Source organism: Halichoerus grypus, chromosome 4 (assembly GCF_964656455.1).
Source record: "Halichoerus grypus chromosome 4, mHalGry1.hap1.1, whole genome shotgun sequence".
In the NCBI taxonomy this organism is placed as follows: Eukaryota; Metazoa; Chordata; class Mammalia; order Carnivora; family Phocidae; genus Halichoerus; species Halichoerus grypus.
The window spans coordinates 69265991-69287901 of record NC_135715.1 but is presented as its reverse complement, the minus strand read 5'-3'; the positions used below and the strand labels follow the sequence as shown (position 1 = coordinate 69287901).

At 38.2% G+C, this 21911-nt stretch overlaps 2 protein-coding genes across 22 annotated transcripts in view; one reads left to right on the top strand and one right to left on the bottom strand.

The window, feature by feature from the left end:
- The window catches only part of LOC118521761 (uncharacterized), a 479907-nt gene that overhangs the window by 408238 nt on the left and 49758 nt on the right, over positions 1 to 21911 (bottom strand). The gene's annotated exons all lie outside the window — the stretch shown is intronic.
- Positions 1 to 21911, top strand: part of RXFP2 (relaxin family peptide receptor 2) — a 54937-nt gene that overhangs the window by 23548 nt on the left and 9478 nt on the right. Inside the window, exons 5-14 of the mRNA XM_078070503.1 lie at positions 31 to 102; positions 6997 to 7068; positions 7669 to 7740; positions 9261 to 9332; positions 10373 to 10444; positions 13906 to 13977; positions 15494 to 15565; positions 18902 to 18973; positions 19081 to 19152; positions 21324 to 21395. Of these exons, the coding sequence (XP_077926629.1) occupies positions 31 to 102; positions 6997 to 7068; positions 7669 to 7740; positions 9261 to 9332; positions 10373 to 10444; positions 13906 to 13977; positions 15494 to 15565; positions 18902 to 18973; positions 19081 to 19152; positions 21324 to 21395 (720 nt within the window). The remainder of the gene's footprint in view (positions 1 to 30; positions 103 to 6996; positions 7069 to 7668; positions 7741 to 9260; positions 9333 to 10372; positions 10445 to 13905; positions 13978 to 15493; positions 15566 to 18901; positions 18974 to 19080; positions 19153 to 21323; positions 21396 to 21911) is intronic.

Sequence of the window (21911 nt, the reverse complement as noted above, 5' to 3'; positions counted from 1 at the left end):
TAATGAAGTCTGCTTTACCTGTTATTTTAGGTCTCTTAAGAAAAATAAAATTCACAGTCTTCCAGATAAAGTTTTCATCAAATACACAGAACTTAAACAGATGTAAGTAGCTATTAGTAGTGTTTTTTATGAAGAAATCCTTGTGATGTTTTATTTAAGATGCCTTTTATCTTTTTAAGTAAAATGAAATATAAACTTGATAACTTTTCCATGAAATTTATTTTTCCAAATGTAATTAAGATTAGGAAATTAAGCTTTGAAAACTAGCATATTATCTTTCCATTTCATAATTTAAAATAGCTGAATTGATTTTATTTAAACTATTTTTAGAGAACAAAATTGGAGTTGAGATCAGGCATCTAAATAAGAAAACACATAGTTCCATGTGATTTTCCAAGATCATTTGGAAAATGACATTGTAGATTCAGAGGCACTAGATGTACTTTTTAATTTAAAGAGGAATGTTAGTATAGACCAGAATGATCAGATCATTTAAAACACATAATGATAGGATACAGCCTATCTCCCAGGATAATAGGAACAAAACCACAATCTTAGTGAAATCAGTGATATTAGCATATCTGAGGAAAGAAAATGTTAATAAATAGAGCACAGTCAGCAGTGAAGAAATGGTAGTCAGCAAGAAACAAAGTATCAAGATGCCATCTTCCAAGAAAGAAAACCAGGATCTGGGAGACATAATCCCTAGAGAAGTCTCTACTGGAGGACAGGGATGGATTGTCAATTTCCACCATAACTAGCATGAACTATCTTTTGCCTTGATTCCCTGCTCACCAAGCAACGTTATGATGACTGCATTAACTTCCCAAATTATTCATACTAAAGTATCTGGGCAGTTATCTTGGATAGGGTCTAAGAACATTCCTATTGGTGGAATTGGATATCTCCTATTTAAATAAAGAAATTGAGAATATTCAACCTCTTGTGAGTTTGGTTACTGTATGTCAGTTCCTCTGAGTACAGCCACTCTGGGATAATGAAAAGATCAAGTTTCTACACTTGCCAAGATGATCATTAGACTAGATTCAAAAATTAACAAAGTAATGTTGTAAGGCCCCTTGGCAGTACAATCATATTGTTTTATCCTTCAGCCTTCAGCATAGAAGGTTTCTAGAAATGTGAAATATGTTAAAATCTAGAAATGTAAAATACGTTAAAAGGAATAAAAATAATTTGATCTTTGGCTTATACGAGACGGACATATTTGGTTTAAAATGCCATCAACAATTCTATGCTGTTCATGAATTTAGGTACAGATTTTCTCATACAAGAAAAGAAGTCACTGAAGGAAGTCCATGAGTGAGGTGGAATCTTCTGTGAACAGAGATAATCATGCCTGGGTTTGATTACAGCCTTTGTAAATATCATCTTACATCTCTGTAAATACCATCCTGGAGCATGTGGTCATGTTGAAATCGCCACCGTGGAGTAGCTGTGCATGGACTCTGGGTTTCCAGATTCCTCCAGAGAGGAAATCCTAACTGCTAATCTTACTGGAAATTCTTAGAATCACCACATGTTCATTCATGAATCAGTATTGTGCTTGCAATTGCCTGAATAATGCTCAAGGGAGGAAAAATAAAATAGCACTAGCAGAAAGGAAAGAAAAAAGGCTCATGTTGTAGAGTACGTTTCAATTCTATGATCTAGAGTCGTAGAAATTTTATGAATTTTTAATTAAATCTTCTTATTATTCACAAGGCAACTAAAGTCTGCAATGGTTAAATGATTTAACTAGGATCTACAACTAGTAAGTGGAAGAGCCACATTTAGAACCCCTATCTTCTGATGCCCAATGCAGTGTTTATTTTACAAGAACCAGAAACTAGAGATGGAAAGAAATCATTCTAGCATCAGATTGAATGTTCTACCAACACCTACTGTCCTAGGCCATACAGAACTCCCTTCTCTACATTTTCCCTCTAATTTGGGACAAGTTGACTTCTGAGAAGGCAGAGAGATCACCAGAGGATCAAGCAAAGGAGAGTTAAATTTCAACTACTCAGACCAAGTCCTTTTGTGGACCACTGATCTATGTCAATAATATCTCTTGTAGTATCAGGTAGCCCACTTAAGGGAAGAATATGGAATCACTCCTTTTGATAATTCAGACCCCAATTTTTCCTAGTGAAATAAAATAGGGATTAACCCTAATTGCCCAGAGCAGCTGGAAAATTCTCCAAATAAATGTTTACTTCTACTTTGTCTGAGAAAACCTAGGTGCCACATTATCACCCAGCAGAGACTTTCTCAATGCAAGCTGCTATTTGATGCTTTCTAGGCAGGTTGATTCTCCCAGAGACTGAGAGAAAAGAGATCAGGAGACCCTCATCAATAAATACTCACTAAGTTATCTATTAAAGGCAAAATACTGCACAATTCTTTATATTTATATAACACTTTTTAAAGTTTACAAAGAATCCAACATTTGGAATTCTCATTTGGACTTTGAATCCCCAAAATCTGTGAGGTGGGGGCAGACATCATGAGATCCTTTTAGAAATGAGGGTATCTACTCTGGAGAAGAGGGTTTGTTTGCCCAAAGGCAGCCAGCTGACAAGTATTAGAGCTTGGCCTCAAAGCCAGACCTCTGACTGTGGTCCTTTGGAAGCTTAGCTGCATGATCCAGACTCAGAATATTGTTACTGTTGATGAAAACGTCCATTAACCAAACTTTGATTTGAAAATAACTCAAGTTCTTTATAAGCATTACTCGAATATCACAAAGCAGCTCATGAGCTCATGAGTACCCCAGCCCCTTTTCTCCCACTCTTCAGCAGCTCCTGCCACTCCTTCTCCAACCCCCAGCCTCAGACATGCCCTTCCCTCTCCTGTCCTACTCTTACCTTCTCCTTCCCTATTCTGCATTACAATAGCCCAAATAACCGTAGCAAAACCCAAACCATCCCCAGGAGAAGGTGTCCGGGGAATGGACAACCCCCAGAACCCTTGGTAGCATTCATCAGGAGGGTAAAAGCTGAGAAAACCACATGTTCGTTCATTCTTTCAACAAATATTTGTTGATATGTGCAAGGTGCCACATACTGAGGTTACAGTTGTAAACAACACCAAGAAAAGGCCTCTCTTCATGGAGCTTAAGGTACAAGGTCGGAGGATAGACAATACAATTGACAATAAAATTGAAAATACACAGTGTGTTAGATACTGATTAGGGCCATGGAGAAAAATAAGCCAGGAAGAGAATGAGGGCATGCTAAGGAAAAGAAATTTCAAAGAATATGTTAATAAATTTTGTCCTGTCACGTACCTCTACTACTGCCAAAGGTATCATCTTTAAAGCTTCCCATCTTTATTAGACTTACTCCGTGAAACAGATCAGAACACACCCAATCAGCCCTCCATATAACTGTAGATATTTAAAGCTGGCTGTTATTACCCTGCATGTTCCACACGTCTCTTCAAGCAGAATTCTCTCCCAGAAGGACCTGGTTTCATATCTGATCAACATTCTGGTCACTCTAATCTGTATATGTTCATCTACATTTGCTTTACATGAGGCATTTAGAATAAATGTAATATTATCACTGTGATATGACCAAAGCAGGGCAGGAGAAAGCTCGCAACGTTTCCTTTCTAAACTCTATATGCCCTAAGCTTACATTTGCTTTTTGGTGGCTACTTCATTCCCTTAACTCTTAGTGATCATGCTTCTAAAATTCCCAATCTTGTGCCATAGGTGTTTCTGCTAAGTGATGGCTACTCCATCCTGCATTTGTGCACTTGGCATTTGAGAGCTAGTGGTGGGTCCATAAATTATCCCTATTCTGTTTCATCTTGTTAGAGTCAGCTTTTCTTATCAGACTGTGAAGAACTTTTTGGAAAATTCAACATATTTACTATTCTTCCCAGCATTCTGTCATATGAAAATTAGATGAACCACCTTTCCCCATATCATGGAGTAAAATATTGAAGAGGATAGCATCAAATACTGTTTCCTGAGCCCTTCATCATCATCCTTAAAATAATGTGTATTGTTCTTTATTTTGTCCATAAAACCATCATAAAACCATTTGATCAATGCCTGGTAGACCTATAAGCAATGTCAGCCACATGTTTGTGTCGGACTGATCAGTTTTTCAAAGAAAAAAATCAAGTTGGTCTGACATGCCCTGATTCTCATGTAGTCCCCTGTTCACTTTCTCTTTGAGGCATTCACAGGCAGTGTCCTAAATAGCCTGTTCTGTGATCTTGCCCAGAACCAACATCAAACTCATCCTTCTCTGCACTGGGATATATCCTAAGAGATCACTGAATCTAACTTTGAGTGAGATTGTGGTCTAGAAAGCTCTAAATATTCAGTGGATTGAGGTCATTTAGGCATCCAGAAAAATAAATTTATAAATCAAAATGAAATCTTATTTGCCAGATGAATAAATGCTGTTCAACTTATCTGAATGCTTTTACTATTGATCAGATTACTCATTTTATTTTATTTTTTTTTAAGATTTTATTTATTTATTTGATAGAGAGAGACATAGCGAGAGAGGGAACAGAAGTGGGGGAGAGGGAGAAGCAGGCTCCCTGCTGAGCAGGGAGCCCGATGCGGGGCTCGATCCCAGGACCCTGGGATCATGACCTGAGCTGAAGGCAGACGCTTAACGACTGAGCCACCCAGGCGCCCCTCAGATTACTCATTTTAATAATCTTTTAAAATATCAAGAATTTCTAATATTGGGAGGAATAAATTTAAGATGACCTTTCAGAGAAATAAAATATAATTTATAACATTGACTGTAATACTTTATCACCACTACCATGGAAACCAACAGCAGTTCTCCCCGCCATTGTAACATAAACCTTATATAAATCAGAAATTCCTTCTTAAACATGGTTCTTGTTCAAGGCAATCATTGGCAACAAAATGTAGCTCAAGGAGTCTGCCTGGCTCATGAATACAAAATGTTGCATTAAAAAATAGCCTATAAACATGCATGTCATTAAAGCATTTATTTGCTTTAGTTTCAGGTACATAAATTCCTGGCGTTTCTGCTTGAAAAGTCCTGACAGCTGAAACAGCAGGAATTCATGAACCAGTAAGTTATTCTTAAAAAGCCATTCAATGTAAAGTATATTAAATGGGCTCATATCTCAGCTCTGAATAAAAAGAGGACACCACTTGCCAAATTGTCATGTTTCCAAATTTCCCCTCATATTCACCAAGCTTCTATCCTGCAAAGAAGAAAGGGGATACTACAGGATCAAGTTAAAATTCACTAGCCTAAGTCTGAGACAGGGGACTTGGGACTCTGGTTCTCTGTGGGGTGCCAGCAAACTGAAGCCAAACCAGAAGACTAGAGGCTCTTCATTATTTAAGGAGTTGGATTCTCAACTCATGTCAGGGAAGGCAGAGAGGCTGTAATGTCCAGTGAGTCATGAGGATCGAAAGCACAGAGTCAAATTCACAATTTATGACTGCCCATCTCTTCAAGATTTTGCGAGCATGTAGGTAAAATGTGCATCCCACTTTTGAATACATTATCTTGATTAAAATATAAATCGCACTAGTTAGGTGGTAAATCTTATATTTAAGAGGAACTTCAATATACCTATATTATAGTATTATATTATTTTTCTGTTTTCATTTATTGTTGTAACACAATTCATTATTTTAATTTTCATTACATCACTCAAGGGCTCTGAAATGCTAAAACAGATATTGATCTGTATGGATTCATTCTATTCATAGCAGAACTTTAAAACCAAAAGCACAATTTATACTGCAGTGGGAAGCATCTCTTCACAGACATGGTGCAGGGGAGGAGGGTTGGAAAGACATGAGGTCTCCATAGGTTTCAGGTTTACTTTGTGGGATTGAAATTGATGTTTTGTGTATCTATGGATGTAATGCATGTGCTCTGTAGAACCAGCCTTTTCCACTCGGTAGTACACAGAGAAAATGACAATATTTGTTTAACACTTAGGGTTATAGATGGGTTCGCTGATAACTGGGAGCTGATCTCCGCTTTACCTAGCTACCTGAATGGCTGAGGTTTTTAATATCTTGGCACACCTATAATGCCTTTGCTAGGGAATGAATAGTTACAGTATAACAAAATTCAGAGTATAGTCATATGCTAAAGGAGCACATGTTCTATGAATAGTTTGGCAGTGAAGTATCATAACAGTTAAGAAGGTGTTGTGCAAGATTTTAGGAACCAAAGCAAATAAAAATAAGAGATAGGGAAGCCATTCAAAAGACTATGTAGTCGTTAATTACTATTATTAGTGGAAATTTCCTGCTCCTAAATACCTCTAGAAAATATGAATTCAAGGCTAACCTCTCATTGTATAATGAGCACAGGAAATGGAAATTATTTACTTAGATACTCCCAACTTAGATATTATTGAATAATACTCTATTGCTAAATTGCTTCAGGGGTTAAGTAAATCATGACCCTGTGAGCTGAAGTTGATGTACTAGCCCCAGTTCAACTACTCATGCCATTTGTGACCTTGAGCACCATACTAACTCCCTTTGTGCTTCTTGCTCTGCATCTCAAAATAAAAAAGAATAAGACTTGCCCTCTCCTTTTTCCAGGGGAATAGAATGAAGAGAAATGAGGAATTAAAGTTGGAACTCTGTGCTGAAAAAAATAAAGCTCAACAGTGAGACTGGTTGGTCTTACATGGGGCATATCTCTTGCAAGTCAGGATAAGAAAACTGTAAAACAAGACCACTTTGCTCCTCAAACTCATCACACACGAGCTCAGCGGTGCAAACCAGAGATGCCCGAATCTCACTGCATGGGTGCTAGTGGGACAGGGGCATTGGCTAGGTTCACAGCCATCTCTCATGGGCAACACCTCTACTGCTCAACATAAAAATAGGACTTGGGACTTTATAAGCCAGTTTCACAAAGTGTCTTTTAGTTGAAGGAAGTGGAGACCACATTCAACAACTTGATAAAATACCTAAACCATAATCACATGACTCTTCTATCTTATTCCTACCAGATTTCTTCAGCATAATTGTATTACACACATTTCCAGGAAAGCATTTTTTGGATTACATAACCTGCAAATATTGTAAGTAACTTCTTTATAATTATGAGTACAATTTTAAGTAAAGATTAGAAGGGTAGAATGGTCATTTTTGAACGCTTGACTTGGCTGTAGCGAAATGGGAGGAATCGGTTATCACGAAGTACTTAGATTAGTTATTATGCTAAAAGAATTATTAAAAGATTCCTAGTTTTACCAGTTACAAAGGCTCTCCTTAACCTTGTCTTCTCAAGTTTGGGTCATTTCCACAATATTTTAGCATTTTATTTTTTCTAACCCTCACTAATTTACCTATATATTTTCTTAAAATGCTAGTCTACTAAGGATGTGACCAAAAAGGACAAAAGCAAGAATAACCTCCTCTTATACTCTTAAAAAATATAATATTCCAACACACTACTTTTGGCCATTTTGCTGGTCCTGGCCCCGGTGTTGCACACACTAGGCTTGTTATCTGTATCTCCTAGTTGTTCCTTGATTTCTTCCCCTCTTCTTATCCAGTTGGGTGCTTTCAGAGACAGATGTCCATACTCCATAATCATCAGCAGCAGCTCATATTCTGATTATATGTGACTAAAATGGAGCATTGAGTTTGCCTAATTGACTTGCGCATGCTATTTATAGGTATCTCAACCACAACTGCATCACAGCTCTCAGACCCGGAGTATTCAAAGACTTACATCAGCTAACTTGGCTGTAAGTAGTCTAGTTTTTCCTTCCCCCACAAAAGATCAGTCTTGATGATATACATCAATGCTTATCATTTCCATCTATTTATGTATCTTGTTTATTATACTCATTTTTCTGACTGTCACATAATCTGGAGCACTTTACCCAAGCAATTCAGATAATGGCATGCCAAATGGTAGTTATGTGCAAAGAAATCTGTGCCATGCTTTTTCAGGAAGTTTCCTGAGTCCAGCCAGTGTTTACCTATTCCAGCGTTTCTCAACCGCAACTCTGTTGGCATTTGATCCAGATAATTCTTTGATGAGGGGGGTGTTCTTGTGTATTTTGGGATGTTTAGCAGCACCTGTGGTCTCTACCCCAGTTGATGACAGTAGTCCTGATTCCCAGAGTTATGACAACCAAAAATGTCTCCAGACATTCTCAAATGTCCCCTGACCTAGAAAGTAAGCAAGTTAAGGGCTTTTTTGATTTCCAGAACATTCATAGAAAAGTCTGAAAATATGGTAGTTTGTGGTGTTTCATTACTTTCCAGGCTGAGCCACCAGCTCCATACTGAGGAGTCTCACATCAGGCGTTTGTGTTTTCATCAGGAAAATGAACATCAGGCAGTTAGAAGGGTCTATGTGTCAGTTTGCCCATTTTCTGTAGGTTGGCCTGGCCTAATGGAAAAAGCCAGAACTTCAACTTCATCCAGATCCTGTGTATGCCGTGGTCCTATGCTTAATGTCCCAGGCAACTTTCTTAATCTTCCGAATTTCTCATCTGTAAACTATAATCACAGTTCCTTTCTAAGAACAATGTTGTGAGGTTAAATCACAGGGCATGTATAAACTGCCACATGCAGAGCTCCTGGCATATAGTAGGTGCCCAATGTCACTCCCTTCTTCAACTCTTACCCTCAGGGACCCCTGGCTTCAAAGGCACAAGAAAAAAAAAGGCATATTTCCCTTTAGTCTATTTCTTTCTAGGAAAATACCATATATCATTAGAAACAATGATTTGAATATATGAATATTTTCACTCTTTCACCCTCAAAGCTCCTAATGAGTTTGTTTGTGCAGACCTTATTAAATGCATCATGTAAACACCATGAGACCAAAGAACTATTTGTGATTTCCTAAGAATTTTTTTTCCTCATTCACTCTTCATTCAGTCAATCAGTAGGTCAAAGCATTCACCAAGCCTGTATTCAGCTAATTAATAATTCAGCTTGTGCTGGACCCAAGTATACAGCGGTGAAGCGTATGACTCAGGCCTTGAAGTCCAATGGGAGGTGGAAGCAGGCAGAGAAAACAATCAGGACAGAGCTCATAAGGGCTGGGACGGGGGGTGGTAAGAATCTGGAGGAAAGAGCCAGGATGAAGGAGGGGCTCTCAGGGAAGAGGATGGGGGCCAAGTGTGGACAGGCAGGAAGGAAGAGAGCAGGTGTTGGGGGAGACATGATTGTCATGGGCCTTTTCTTGTTTGCTGGTTTTATTTCACAAATGTCTCTGATGCTGGAAATGTTTGTGATATGTTTTTTTCAGAATTCTAGATGACAATCCAATAACCAGAATTTCACAGAGGTTGTTTACTGGATTAAAGTCCTTGTTTTTCCTGTAAGTGTTCATCTAACCTTCAATACATCTGTCTATAAATTGCAAAAACATCTAACACTAGCTTACAAAAAAGAGCTTTAAAAAAACTCAAGCCTGCTAACATTTTTATTAGTCAAAACCTTTCCTGTATGTCCAGCCACAGTTACTGTTGCGATTTCCTGGCCATGGTATATTTTAAGCCTACTGGTTGATTGCTTTTTGATCTCCTTTAATTTCCTTTAATCCTAAGGCACGTTTGACTTGCAGTTGTTAACCAAAGATAGTATTCATTTTTATCTCCTAACTACATTTAAATCTATCAGAATCTCCCAGGAGTTCAGCTCCGACTACATTTTTAACAGAGGGAAATGTGCCTTTGCCCAGCGAGAGTCACTAAAAATTCCAAAATCTTTGTCCCCCCGACAGAGCTGTTCTCATAATTATGTTCTCACTATTTATTAATACACTGAAATGATTTATCAGCAGGGGATTATTATGTTCCTTTATAGTTGATCGTATAGCATCATTATTTTTCCATTTGTCAAAAGGGACCACAATATCATAAATTAATTGTGCAGCTTAACATGCTGATGGGTTGTTTTCTTTCCCCCAGAGCCCCTGCTACCATTTCTTAGATTTAATGCAGTTTGCGATGTGGCCCTTTAATACTGTAAGTGATTAATGTTTCCCTTAAGAAAAAACTCTGGATGTAGGATGCTAGAAATGATTGCAAATTTGAAGTTTACAAGGAAAATTACCATGAACTTCAAAATTATTACTCAATATATACTTTTGTTTCATCTCATAAAATTAAACTGTACAATGTTTATTCCCAGGTTATATATATCATACTTTTGTGTTCATAGTTTCTTTGACATCTGTCTCCTTTTCCGTGCCGTTCGCATATCTAGAGATCATTTTGAAGAGGTAGTTATGTCTGTATTCTTTATCCGGATGTGTTGATTTTAGCATGCAAGTTTCCAAATTGTGGAAATAGTAAAAATGCTGTTCTTAAAGTGGCATATCATTTTGTTTCTAATTAACATCTTCTTTGTGTAAAGGTCTATGGTTAATAACTACTTAGAAGCCCTTCCCAAACAGATGTGTGCCCAAATGCCTCATCTCAACTGGATGTGAGTATGCATTTAGGAGCTAATTTGTTCTTCATCCGGATTAAGGAAACTAGACCTGAAGTTAATTCATGATTACATAAAAAGCCCATTGGTGATCTTTCCAAAACCCAAATCCGATTATGTTATTTCCTGGTTTAAAAATCTTTTCAGAATTCCACTGGGTGTGCAGGTCAAATTCAGACTTGCCCCTTGCGCACCCAAGGCCCCCCATTTTCTATCCCTTCCTCCATATAGTCTACTACCCTGCTCCTCCTCCTCACGAGTCTTCCTTCCAGATGCACCAAACTGCTATAATCAATTCCCCGGGCACATATTATTCCTTCAATTAGAAAAGTCTTGCTCCTTTATTCTTTTGGTTAACTCCAACATCTCCTTCAAAAGTCAGCTTAAACATCCCCTCCAGGAGGCCATCCCTGACATGCCAGTCAATTTTATTGCCTGCCTCTCTGCCTCCTTTATTTACACTATGGACAGACGTCCACCATGCCACCTGGTTCCTACACTGCACACCTGTCTTGCTCTCACTATCATAGAACCATCGGTTTACTTGTCTGTCCCCTACCGTTCTGTAAGTTCTACTAGGGCAGAAACCCCCCTTGGGATTTATATCCCAGCATTTGTACAATGACCAGCACATAATAACTGCTCAAAAACCTTTGTGAAACTAATGTGCTAAACCATTTCCACTCCTTGTTAACTTTGAACCAATACTTGTTTAAAACATTTAGTTGGTTTACTTCATGGCTTCACTACCACTACTCCCCATTCCTACCACCTTCATCTTCACGGTCTCCTGAGACAGGCTGTATTGTCCCACGCAGACATCTCTTGCCCTGTGAAATGCTGATTGTACTGTCCCCTGGAACTCTCCTCATTGTTAAATCAGGGAACTCAATACTCGTAAGATGATAAAACTGTAGTGTCTCAGCTTTTGATCCTTTCTGAGCTAGCCTTACAATTAATTGTTACAACTATTAGGTGCCCTTGTGTTTATTTACTGACATACATTTATTTATTTATTTATTTATTTATATACCTGTTACCACAATACTTTTAAGGCAATAGAGGTCTTACGTAGATGTGCCACTGCCGAAAGGGAAATAATGGTCTGAACATGAGAATAAAACTTGTTAAGAATAGGTGAGAAAAAACAACTTAGAAAACACATGAGCACATCTGCACAATAGAAGCAAACAGGAAAGGGTGAAAGTAGCAGAAAAAGATCAGGGCCCAGGCCTGTTCCCCAAAATGGATATCAGCAACCAAGAGGAGATCGGGAACCATTGTCAAAACCCTGGGTTCTGGCATACTCATGGTCACTCAAGGCTCCTTCAAACACTAGGGAAAAATGTAGAGATCCAGTGAAAATATGTTGTTAGTAAGATAGTCTGATTGCACATGGAAAAGGGCCTTTAAACCAAGAGGGCAGAGAACTGAGAGGTCAGACCCGAAAAAACCCCATAAGGCAAAAAAAAACTGCCCTGGCCAGGCTTCTCCTCCATCACTTGCCATCAGTAGGGCTATGCTCTCAACTCTTTACTGTTATACCTGTGAAATGTAAAAACATTTATTCCCATTCCATTTAACAATATCTGGATCTTAAAAAAATTATTTATTTATTTATTTATTTCACAGAGAGAGAGATAGCGAGAGCAGGAACACAAGCAGGGAGAGTGGGAGGGGGAAAAGCAGGCTTCCCGCCGAGCAGGGAGCCCGATGTGGGGCTCGATCCCAGGACCCTGGGATCATGACCTGAGCCGAAGGCAGACACTTAAAGACTGAGCCACCCAGGCACCCCATATTTGGACCTTTAAGAGAGTATAGTGTTTATTATTTTAATCACAGTATTTTAAGGCTGAAAAAAATATCGAGTTCCTACAAGACCACCTGGATGGCTATAAAATGAAACTTAAAAGGGAATGACAAAAGGATTGGTGATTTTAGTGTTAATGTGAGAAATGTTCAGAAGCAGCAAAATAGCTATTGTCATATATATGGAGGATTATAGGAAGCAGACTATAAAAAGAAGTTAGGAGACTTGGCAGGAAAGTTGCCTCTGTCTCATTCCTTGGCGCTGCTAGGAGTGGTAATGTCAGAGTGCTCCCAAGGGGGGTTCCCTGATGGTGGGATGCCGCTGCCATAAGGGATCACCAGCAGGATGTAATCATTCCGCCGGTGCTTCTCCAGTGTCAGCATGCATCGCAAACAACATGAGGACTAGTTAAGACCGCAGTTCCTTTGCAATGACGTGGATGGAATATCATGCTAAGTGAGATAAATCAGTCAGAGAAGGAAAAATACCGTATGATCTCACTCACAGGTACAATTTAAGAAACAAAACAAATGAGCCAAGGAAAAAGAGAGAGAGAGAAGCCAAGAAGCAGACTCTTAACTATTGAGAACAAACTGATGGTTACCAGAGAGTGGCTTGGTGGGGGGATGGGGAAACTAGGTGATGGGGATGAAGGAGGGCACTTGTGATGAGCACCAGGTGTTATATGGAAGTGTTGAATCACTATATTGCACACCTGAAACTAATATAATACTGTATGTTAACTATAGTGGAATTAAAAAAAAAAAAGACCTCAGTCCTAAAGACTGGGGTGGAGGCCGAGAGTCTGCATTTCTAAGAAGTCCCCAGGTGACACGAAGGGCTGTCCCAGCCACACTGGAGCAGGGATACACCCAGCGGCAGGATCTCAGAGGCATGGTGGAGAGAGCGGTCATTTCATTTCTGGGTTTCAGCACCAAAAACAAACAAAAAACAAAAACAAAATAAAAGAAAGAGTAGTCACTTTCCATCATGCAAATGGATACATATCCTGACTCTGGTGTTCAGTATCTGGAAGATAAATTTGCTTGGGTTTCTCCTTTAGCAAAATAGAGATGAAAGTATCTATGTGATGTCAGTGGAATGTGAGAATATAAGAATCTATGATGCCATGGTTTAGTGTCTAGGCTTTAGATACAGACAGATCTGGGTTAGGAGGTCAATTCTACCATTTACCAGCTGTGTGACCAGAAATTAAGTGAATTCCCAAGAGCCTCACATTACTAATATGTTAAATGGGTGGGGAGGAGGGGGAGAAATAATACCAACTTTGCAGGAATGCTGTTATGCACTCAGAAGAGTACCTGACACCATAAAAGTCTAATAAATGGTAGTTCCACTATGATGGTGGCAATATAATGATAATTAATAGCATGGTATCTAGCACAGAGAGACACTCATGAAATATTGGGCTGCCCTTTCCCTCAATTTTATTAAGTTGAATATTAATTGGAAGGGGAAAAGAAGCATAATATTAATTATATTATTAACCCTACAATAATTAGGAAGAAAGTATAAAAATTGGAATGAGGAAAAAATAAAGTTCAGAACTGTTATATCAACAAAAAGTGCCTGTAGACCTGTGATTTGTGCAAAAACATTAAAAATATTTCTCCTCCATGCCTTTTAGGGATTTGGAAGGCAACGGGATAAAACATCTTAGGAATTCCACCTTTCTGTCATGCAATTCACTCACGGTGCTGTAAGTATACAATGGAAATCAGTAAAGAGGGGAAACCCAGTAGATTTGGAAGTCAAAAGAAAATACTGACAAGGAATTTTAAAGTAGTGTTTTGTTTACAGCCTTGGTCTGAAACTGCAGTCCTAGAAAATGCACACATAGATTTATCAGTTTTGATGGTGGGTCCCAGGCTTCAATGTAGCTGCCCAGCCTCTAGATCTCCAGCAGCTCTGCTTCTTGCTGAGGGCAATCAGCATTTCCATGCATCCTCTCAGCTGAGCTGGCCTCTAACCCCGTGATCACTCAGGAAATGAGATAATGTGTGCGCAAACGGTTAGCTCTACAACAATTAGCTGTTACTGCCAGTGAACAGTTATCCCTTGATGTCTCTTCTTTCTCTCTAAAGAAAAAAATAATAATTTTATTCTTAAGGGAAGAATATCTGATGTCTTCTGGTTTGCCAAAGATTCTGACTGGTGATTCTGATTGATGATTACGTTTTTCAAAGGGTGTGGGGGGTGGTATGCACGTGGATCGGCTATGGCATATTTGCCCTGGTAAAAACACAAGAATTTTGCTTTGGTTTTAACCATAGTTTTCCACATGCAGTAAGCAGTAATGTTTGATAGTTGCACAGGTGGTTGGAAAAGAAAAATTGGAGTATATTCATTTGTAGTCGTCTAACCATTGTTTTTCAACAAACTAAGAGATAAGGTTATTGCCAGGCTACGTATCCATCAATCAGATTGCAGACTAGCATATTTAATGAGAAAAGAGGGGCTATCCCACTCAGCAGATCCAAAGAGTTTATTCCTTTTCTCATAGATAATGACAGAGAACACTGGTACAGAGAACACTGGTAAACTAAACAAATTCCATTGACACCTTCTGTTTTATAGCCCCATGTAGCTTTTGAATCACTGTCACACTCATGATCTCATTTGTTAACACCTCTGTAAGGCAGTTAGCGGCAGACCCCCTCTTTTTACTGTATATCTTGGAGAATTCCATTTCTAGACAAAGGAAATGTAAAACCACTGCCTTCCCCACCACCACCCAATTTAAAATCCATTTGTGGCCCCAGAAACTGCTATGGGGTTGGTTTAAGCTTTGTTCTTTCCGGCCTTTTCCTAAGGAATGTGCCTTACACAAGGATCCTCTCTCTCAAAGCCTATTCTAATTAATTAACGGATCCTCTCAAAGCCTACTCTAATTAATTAACAGGTTCCAAATTTGACATCCGTGTGTGTATATTGGGAAATGAACACTTTCTGAAATAATCAGATTCCAAACAAAACACAGCTTCATAGACCACACTCAGCACCTCAAATTACCTATGGCAGCATTTCCTAGAGAGAACACGTGGATATCCTTGGTGAGAAATACCTGCTTTACGTTCCACACCAGAACACACCTTACTTTGAGATTTCAAAGGAGGCCTTATGGAATTACCCCCGGATCAGTGGCATCTCCCAATGAGAACTGGTTCTTACAGTAGACACAAACCAACAGTGCTGACTCTCACCATGTCTTACAGGTTTCTGCCTAGAAATCAAATTGATTTTGTTCCAGAGAAGACATTTTCTTCATTAAAAAATTTAGGAGAACTGTAAGTAGCATTGTCTACTAGGAAAATAGGATTGCTTCTTCCAAGATTATAAATTTAAGTGACTAGGGAGGCTGCTTTTTCCCTAGTGGCAATCAAATTCTGCAGACTCCTGGATATTCAAAATCAATTAAGAGAACCAACATTATCCTAAAGCCAAAAGCATATTAAAATCAAACAGTGGGCTTAATATGGATTTAGCCTACTCTAATTTCTCTCCCTATTTTCTTTGGGTGATTTCCTGTGTGTGTGTGTGTGTGTGTGTGTGTATGTGTGTATGTGTGTGTGTGTGTTTTGGAGCAAATGAGTTTTCCAGAGCTCCTTAAACTCAAGGATTATTATCTCTAATGGCTGGAGTATAGTTAATTCTCAATAAATGCTTGCTAAATGAATGACTGACTGAAATCATATTAATCATGACTGAACAAAGGAACAAAGATGCTTATTATCGCTGGAGAAATTACGACTTCCAGAGCAGATGAAGCAAATACAAATGTCTAGAATGATCGGGTTTATTGAAAAATATTCAGAGAGCTCATGTAACTTTTTCTGTTCAAATATATGTTTTGTGGAACTAAAACTTTTAAAAACATCTGTCTTGCTATTCATTCATTGCTACCCCCATAACTGTGTATCACTGGAAGTTAAAACTAAGTCTGTTGCATTACAAAGGGGGTGACTTGGGTATAGAACTCCTCCTCCTGATCTGAAGCCTAAAAATGGAAATTAATTTCTTAATTAACCTCTCCCCCATTCTTTATGCCTCGTTTAGAAATCCAGGAAGTACTGGGGAAAATAACTCAGGAAGAGTAATTTGAAAACTAATTCACGAATAATCAAGATAATTCAAAAGAATTTATAAGTATCACAAACTAAATCCACCTATATTTACTAAATGCCTAGTATGTGCAAGACACTCCATTACAACTAAAAATATTGTCATTTTATGGCAAAAAGTGAAAAGCAGCTCCCTCAGAATCGCTCACTTATTCTTCACAAGGGCATTCCTGATGAGACTTTAGAGGGTTGATAGGGACTTGGGTTATAGGATAGAGAAAGTGAGCAGCCCAGGACACACAGGAGCATGTTTTAGGTGCAAACTTAAGGAAACAGTGGTACGGAGTCCACATTTTGAAAAATATTCTAATCCTCTTTTTATCCTACACTTAGGCAGAGCCACACACATTCCCACCCCCCAAAAAAAGAGTCTGATTAAGAGATATTAGCTTGTTTTTTAAAACATCACCAATAATCTATTCCAATCCACTGTTCATCAGTAAATGAAAAAAGAAATTCAGAAGTTTATAGAATTAACTTGAACAAGGCATTTTTACTTCCTGAATTTACAAAAATGTTAGATAATTTTACTATGCCTTCATGACAACAAACCGTGCTGGAGAGGAATAAGCACATTTAGGTGAGGCCACTAAAGTCCTTTCTTCCAAAAGGCTGTACTTTGTTTTTCAACATAACACTTAACAGGATGTTTTCTAGCTGCACAAGACATCATCATCTTGCTCTGTTGTCATGCTCACTCTGACCCATGCAAGCTCGTGGCTTTCCTTCTACACTAGACCTGGGTGTCCTCTTCTTACCTGCAGCCCCAGATCAGAATTGCCACCTGGCAGGACAACTACACTTGGATATCATGATAGCATCTCAAAAGTAATCTGTTACAATTAATTTATAGATAACCCTTACCCTCCTGCCAGCTTCTTTCCCTGAACTTACCATCATAGGGCTATCGGCATCCTTCCTGGCAGCCAGGCTCGAAGCCTCTTCCTTTCCCTTCAACCCTCCTTACACTTCATGTCCTACCAGATGGTGAGACCTGCCCATGACCCCCTTAAGCCCTCATCAGCTTTCACATGGTACAGGGTCAAAGCCTCCTGCCTGGTCTCCATCGTTTGACTCTCCGACTTTTCATGCTTCCGACAGAACTATCATCCCATGAACCAGAGCATAGTATGCCCCTGTCCTGCTTCATATTCTCACTCCTTGTTGCCAGATTTCAATGTTAATGTTCAGAAGAATCACAAGGGATACTGGATTAAAATGCATGTTACTAGGCTCCCTCCCAGAGATTCTGAAGAGATAGTTCTGGAGTGGGCACGAGGAATGTGCTCTTTTTATAAGAATCCTCTTTGATTCTAATGCCTGGACTATGCCCTGGGAAGTTCTGCCTTGGAATATATTCATGGCCCTTCCATTTTGTCTCCATGCTCATTTCCAGACTCACTTCCTCTACATCTCCCCATGCTTTTCATCCTCCACCCTCTCTGGACCATTTGCCAATTCCAGAAGATGTCATTGAATCTCAAGTTTCTGTTTCACTGATCCTGCTTAACTCTCACCTGAAAAGCTGTTCTTCTTTTATACTACCTATGAAAATCATAAAGCTTTGTTCAAACAGTTCCTGATTTCCAACTCCTTCCTCTTTATTTAGTCAGTACATCTATAATAGCACTTGCTTCATTCCTTCCTTGTTTTATAATCTAGTTGTTTATTCTAATTGTAAGCTTCTTTAGAAAAAGACTTAAGTCTTAGTTATTTGTAACTCCCACATACCCATCAGCAGCTCCAAAGCATCAAAAATAGATAAGATCTTTTGTTTGAGTTTTAAGCAATTGCATGTCTGTTTCACTTTTGAACATCTTCCCTTTAGAAGGATATTTTGGACTCTTGAAGAGCCCTGATTCCTTCTGACCCAAGCAAATCCTTTTATATATTCTGTAGAAGCATTTCCCTATGATTCTTCATGGATTGGACAGTCGTATTATATTTCATTCTAAATTTTTAATTTCTTTTAAAAAATAGTACCATATCAAAATAGATTTAAAATGTGCAAATTCATCCATTCAAGATTATCTGGGCAGATAATATGTGGCCAATACTGTCCTAGCTGGAAAGCAAGAGTAAGTAGAAGACATAGGTCTTGGCCTCAGAAAGCTTGTAATACAGTTGGATAAACAAGATATCATATACTTGACCCAAATAAGAATCACAGAAATAATGAATGATTGAAATGTACAGAGAGTACCTGAACCAGAGGAAATTAATCAAAGTAGACATTAAAGCCAGGTTGGGAATGTGTTGGAGAGAGACTGAGAGGAAATTCCGGAGAGGAACTGGATGAGCAAAATATCACACGTCTGAAAGTGATGGAAAACACATCCATTTGGCTGACTCACACAGCCTTGTTTTGTAACAAGTTATCAGGTTGGTTAAATTGGATCATATTTTCTGTTATGTCCAATGGGATGATGATAATTGTGAGGAGTAATAACCATGTCATTTATTTCCTATATAATTGTGTCGGGTTTTCACTGTCATCAACAGGGACCTGTCTAGCAATATGATAATGGAGCTACCACCCCACATTTTTAAAGACCTGAAGCTTCTACAAAAACTGTAAGTTCTTCTTCCCACCATCAGCAGATTTAAATGGCAACATCTCAAGCTTCCAAAATAATAACATCCTGATGCTTCTTTCCTCCCTCTTTCTAATGGTACAAAAGGAATCTGTCGTCCAATCCTCTTTTGTATCTCCACAAGAACCAGTTTGAAAGTCTTAAACAACTTCAGTCTCTGTAAGTGAAATATAACAGTATGTTGATTATCATTTTAGTGGATGTACTTTACTCAGAACCACATTTATTTTTAAATGGGTATTTGATACACAGAGGGGTTTTTATTTGAGCATGCATCATCAGACAGTTGTGAATATCATTGTTACCATCAAGTATGTACTGAATGACAGCAAAACCATTCAATATGTTGTAAAAAACATTTCTGTGTTTGAAGCTACGTATACCAGATTCACATGGAAAAATCTCATCCTGCAATCTTCGCAAAGAATTAAATTTTCAGTAGTTTGGTTACTGAACAGTTGGTAAAAAACAAATTATGTAAGGCTTGCTTTTTCCTTTCCCCTTTGCTACAACAGTCTACTTGATATTGGTCTACGGTGCATGCTTTTTATATTTCTCTCAGTAAAGAAAAAAATTATCTCACCAATATGAACATTCAGGCACTTAATGTTGTTTAGTATTTTAAAATTTCAAATGTATGAGGTTTAAATAGAGTCAAGAACTCTGCCAGTTTTTCTCTGAACTTCCTCATTCCTTTCCCAGGAATAACCATTGTTGGTTCAAGTTTGTTGTTTGTTTTTACACTGAGGGCATACATATTATGTGATCTCAGCCTTAAGCTTTTGTTCATTTAATTCCAAAGATTAATCCTTAATATCACTTTTTCCTCTTGCTGAATAGTTTTCTTTTGGAAATTAATTCCAGATTAAGTTCTCTTTCAACAGGTATTAGTGAGCATCCACTGATGAAAAAGACTTGGTTCCTGTTCTTAAGAAGCGAGAATATAAAAAAACAAAGATGTGTGTGTGTGTGTGTGTGTGTGTGTTATACATATATGTAATATATTGTTTTTTCATATAATAATAGACCTTAGGATGTGAACAAAATGATTTTTCACTTACTACACACTGAATCCTAAAAGTCAAAATATCATGCTACCACATCATGCCTTTCTAAAAGTCAAATTAGAAACTATTTACCCAACACTTTTCTTTATTTATTTTCTTTATTGTCTCAATCCTTTTTTTTTTAAGATTCATTTACACATTTATTTTACAAACATTTGCTGGCCGCCAATTTATTCATAGCATTGTCTTAGGTACCCAAGATATAGTGACCCCTGCCCTTTTGGAAACTATCAGCTATTAATCAAATAATCACACACAATCCATGTAGAGCTAAAACTGTGATAAGCCCAGGAGAAAGCCAGAGAGCAAAAGAAAGAGGGAAACAAATCCTTTAAAAAGGACGCAAGAGTTTCCTGCATCAGAGGCCCTGGGACGATTCTGGAGTATAATTGCTCCACTAGGTTTCATTTCTGACTGCCTAAGAACAAGGCAGTTCTGTGAAAGACTCAGTGGATGGGTGAAAACTCAGAACCATGTCAAGAAATCCTTATTCAGATCAGTCAAAAAGAAACTGAGTGAGAATCAAACATCTTTCAAAATAAACCTTAAAAGTAAAAGGCTTCTGTCTTTTTAGATTTTCCTCTCTCCATCTGTTTCCTGAGAACATGGCAGACTCCCTTAATTCATGCCGTCCTAAAGAGTCTTCAAAGAATCTGTATTTGAAGAAGCTTCTGGATAAATGAGGAATATAGCGGTTCCCACTGGAGCCCTCTGAGGACATCTCATGGGGTCTGGAGGAAGGAAAGGCGTTATGCTTCCCAGTACTGTCTTAGGAACACTTGTCCTGAATTGAAGCCTTGCTTACTGCTTCCATGGTTTTCCACCCTAAAGATGCATAGGCCTGGAAGAAACGACTGTATTTGAATCCAGGTTCTCACAAAACTTAATTCAGTGATGTTCTCAGGTTGGAAATATCAGTTCCTGTCTGAAACCCTCTAAAGCTCACATGGCGTGGTCTATAAAATCAAACTAGGCAGCCAATTTCATGATCACACAAATCACCACTGCCATTTTTAAATCAAAGAAATGCATGAGGATGTTCTATTAGAATGTAATTCAGCATATGAAGTGACAAAATCAGCTCCAACTTACAAAAGTCATAAATAGAAATGGCAATCTCCTAAGATAGTTTACTGTAAAATTTTCATCCTAATTTGAACTGGTAACAAGACTTTGAAGCATGGTATCTAGGATATGACAAAAAATGCAATTATTAAAAAATTAAGCCCTGAAAACGTGAAACCTATTGTGCATATTTTCCAGAGACCTGGAAAGGATAGAGATTCCAAATATAAACACACGGATGTTTCAACCCATGATGAATCTTTCTCACATGTATGTATGTATGAAAAATGGAGAAGTAAGCATGGCGAAATATTGCCGATGTTCTAGTATAAACTGTCTAATGTATCACTGCAATGTGTTTTTATGCAAGAAAAGTCTTTTTATTGAGAACTTTTTAATTTTGTCACCTTTGGTCCCTGTTCAAATAGAGTTCAATATTATGATGTGCCGACATGAATGACACTTCTCTCTGGAAACACGCTGTTTATCCAATTGAGGCCCAATAAGAGATCAGGGTACCAGAATGCCACACATTACACAAGATGAAGTCCCTGGCTAAATGGTACTCAGGAGACCTGGAAACATTAATTCACCTCACATGAATGAGCAGTCGGCTGCTCTAAGATTTGAGCCCTTAGGAAGAAAGGTGCTATATAAATTCCAGGTGTTGTTACTGTTACTAAGTGCACTACAAAATGGAGGTAATTAATCTTTATAGTAGTTTTTGATGTCACTTTAATATATTTGGCTAAAGTGCACTTTGTAAGTTGTGTTATATTAATATAT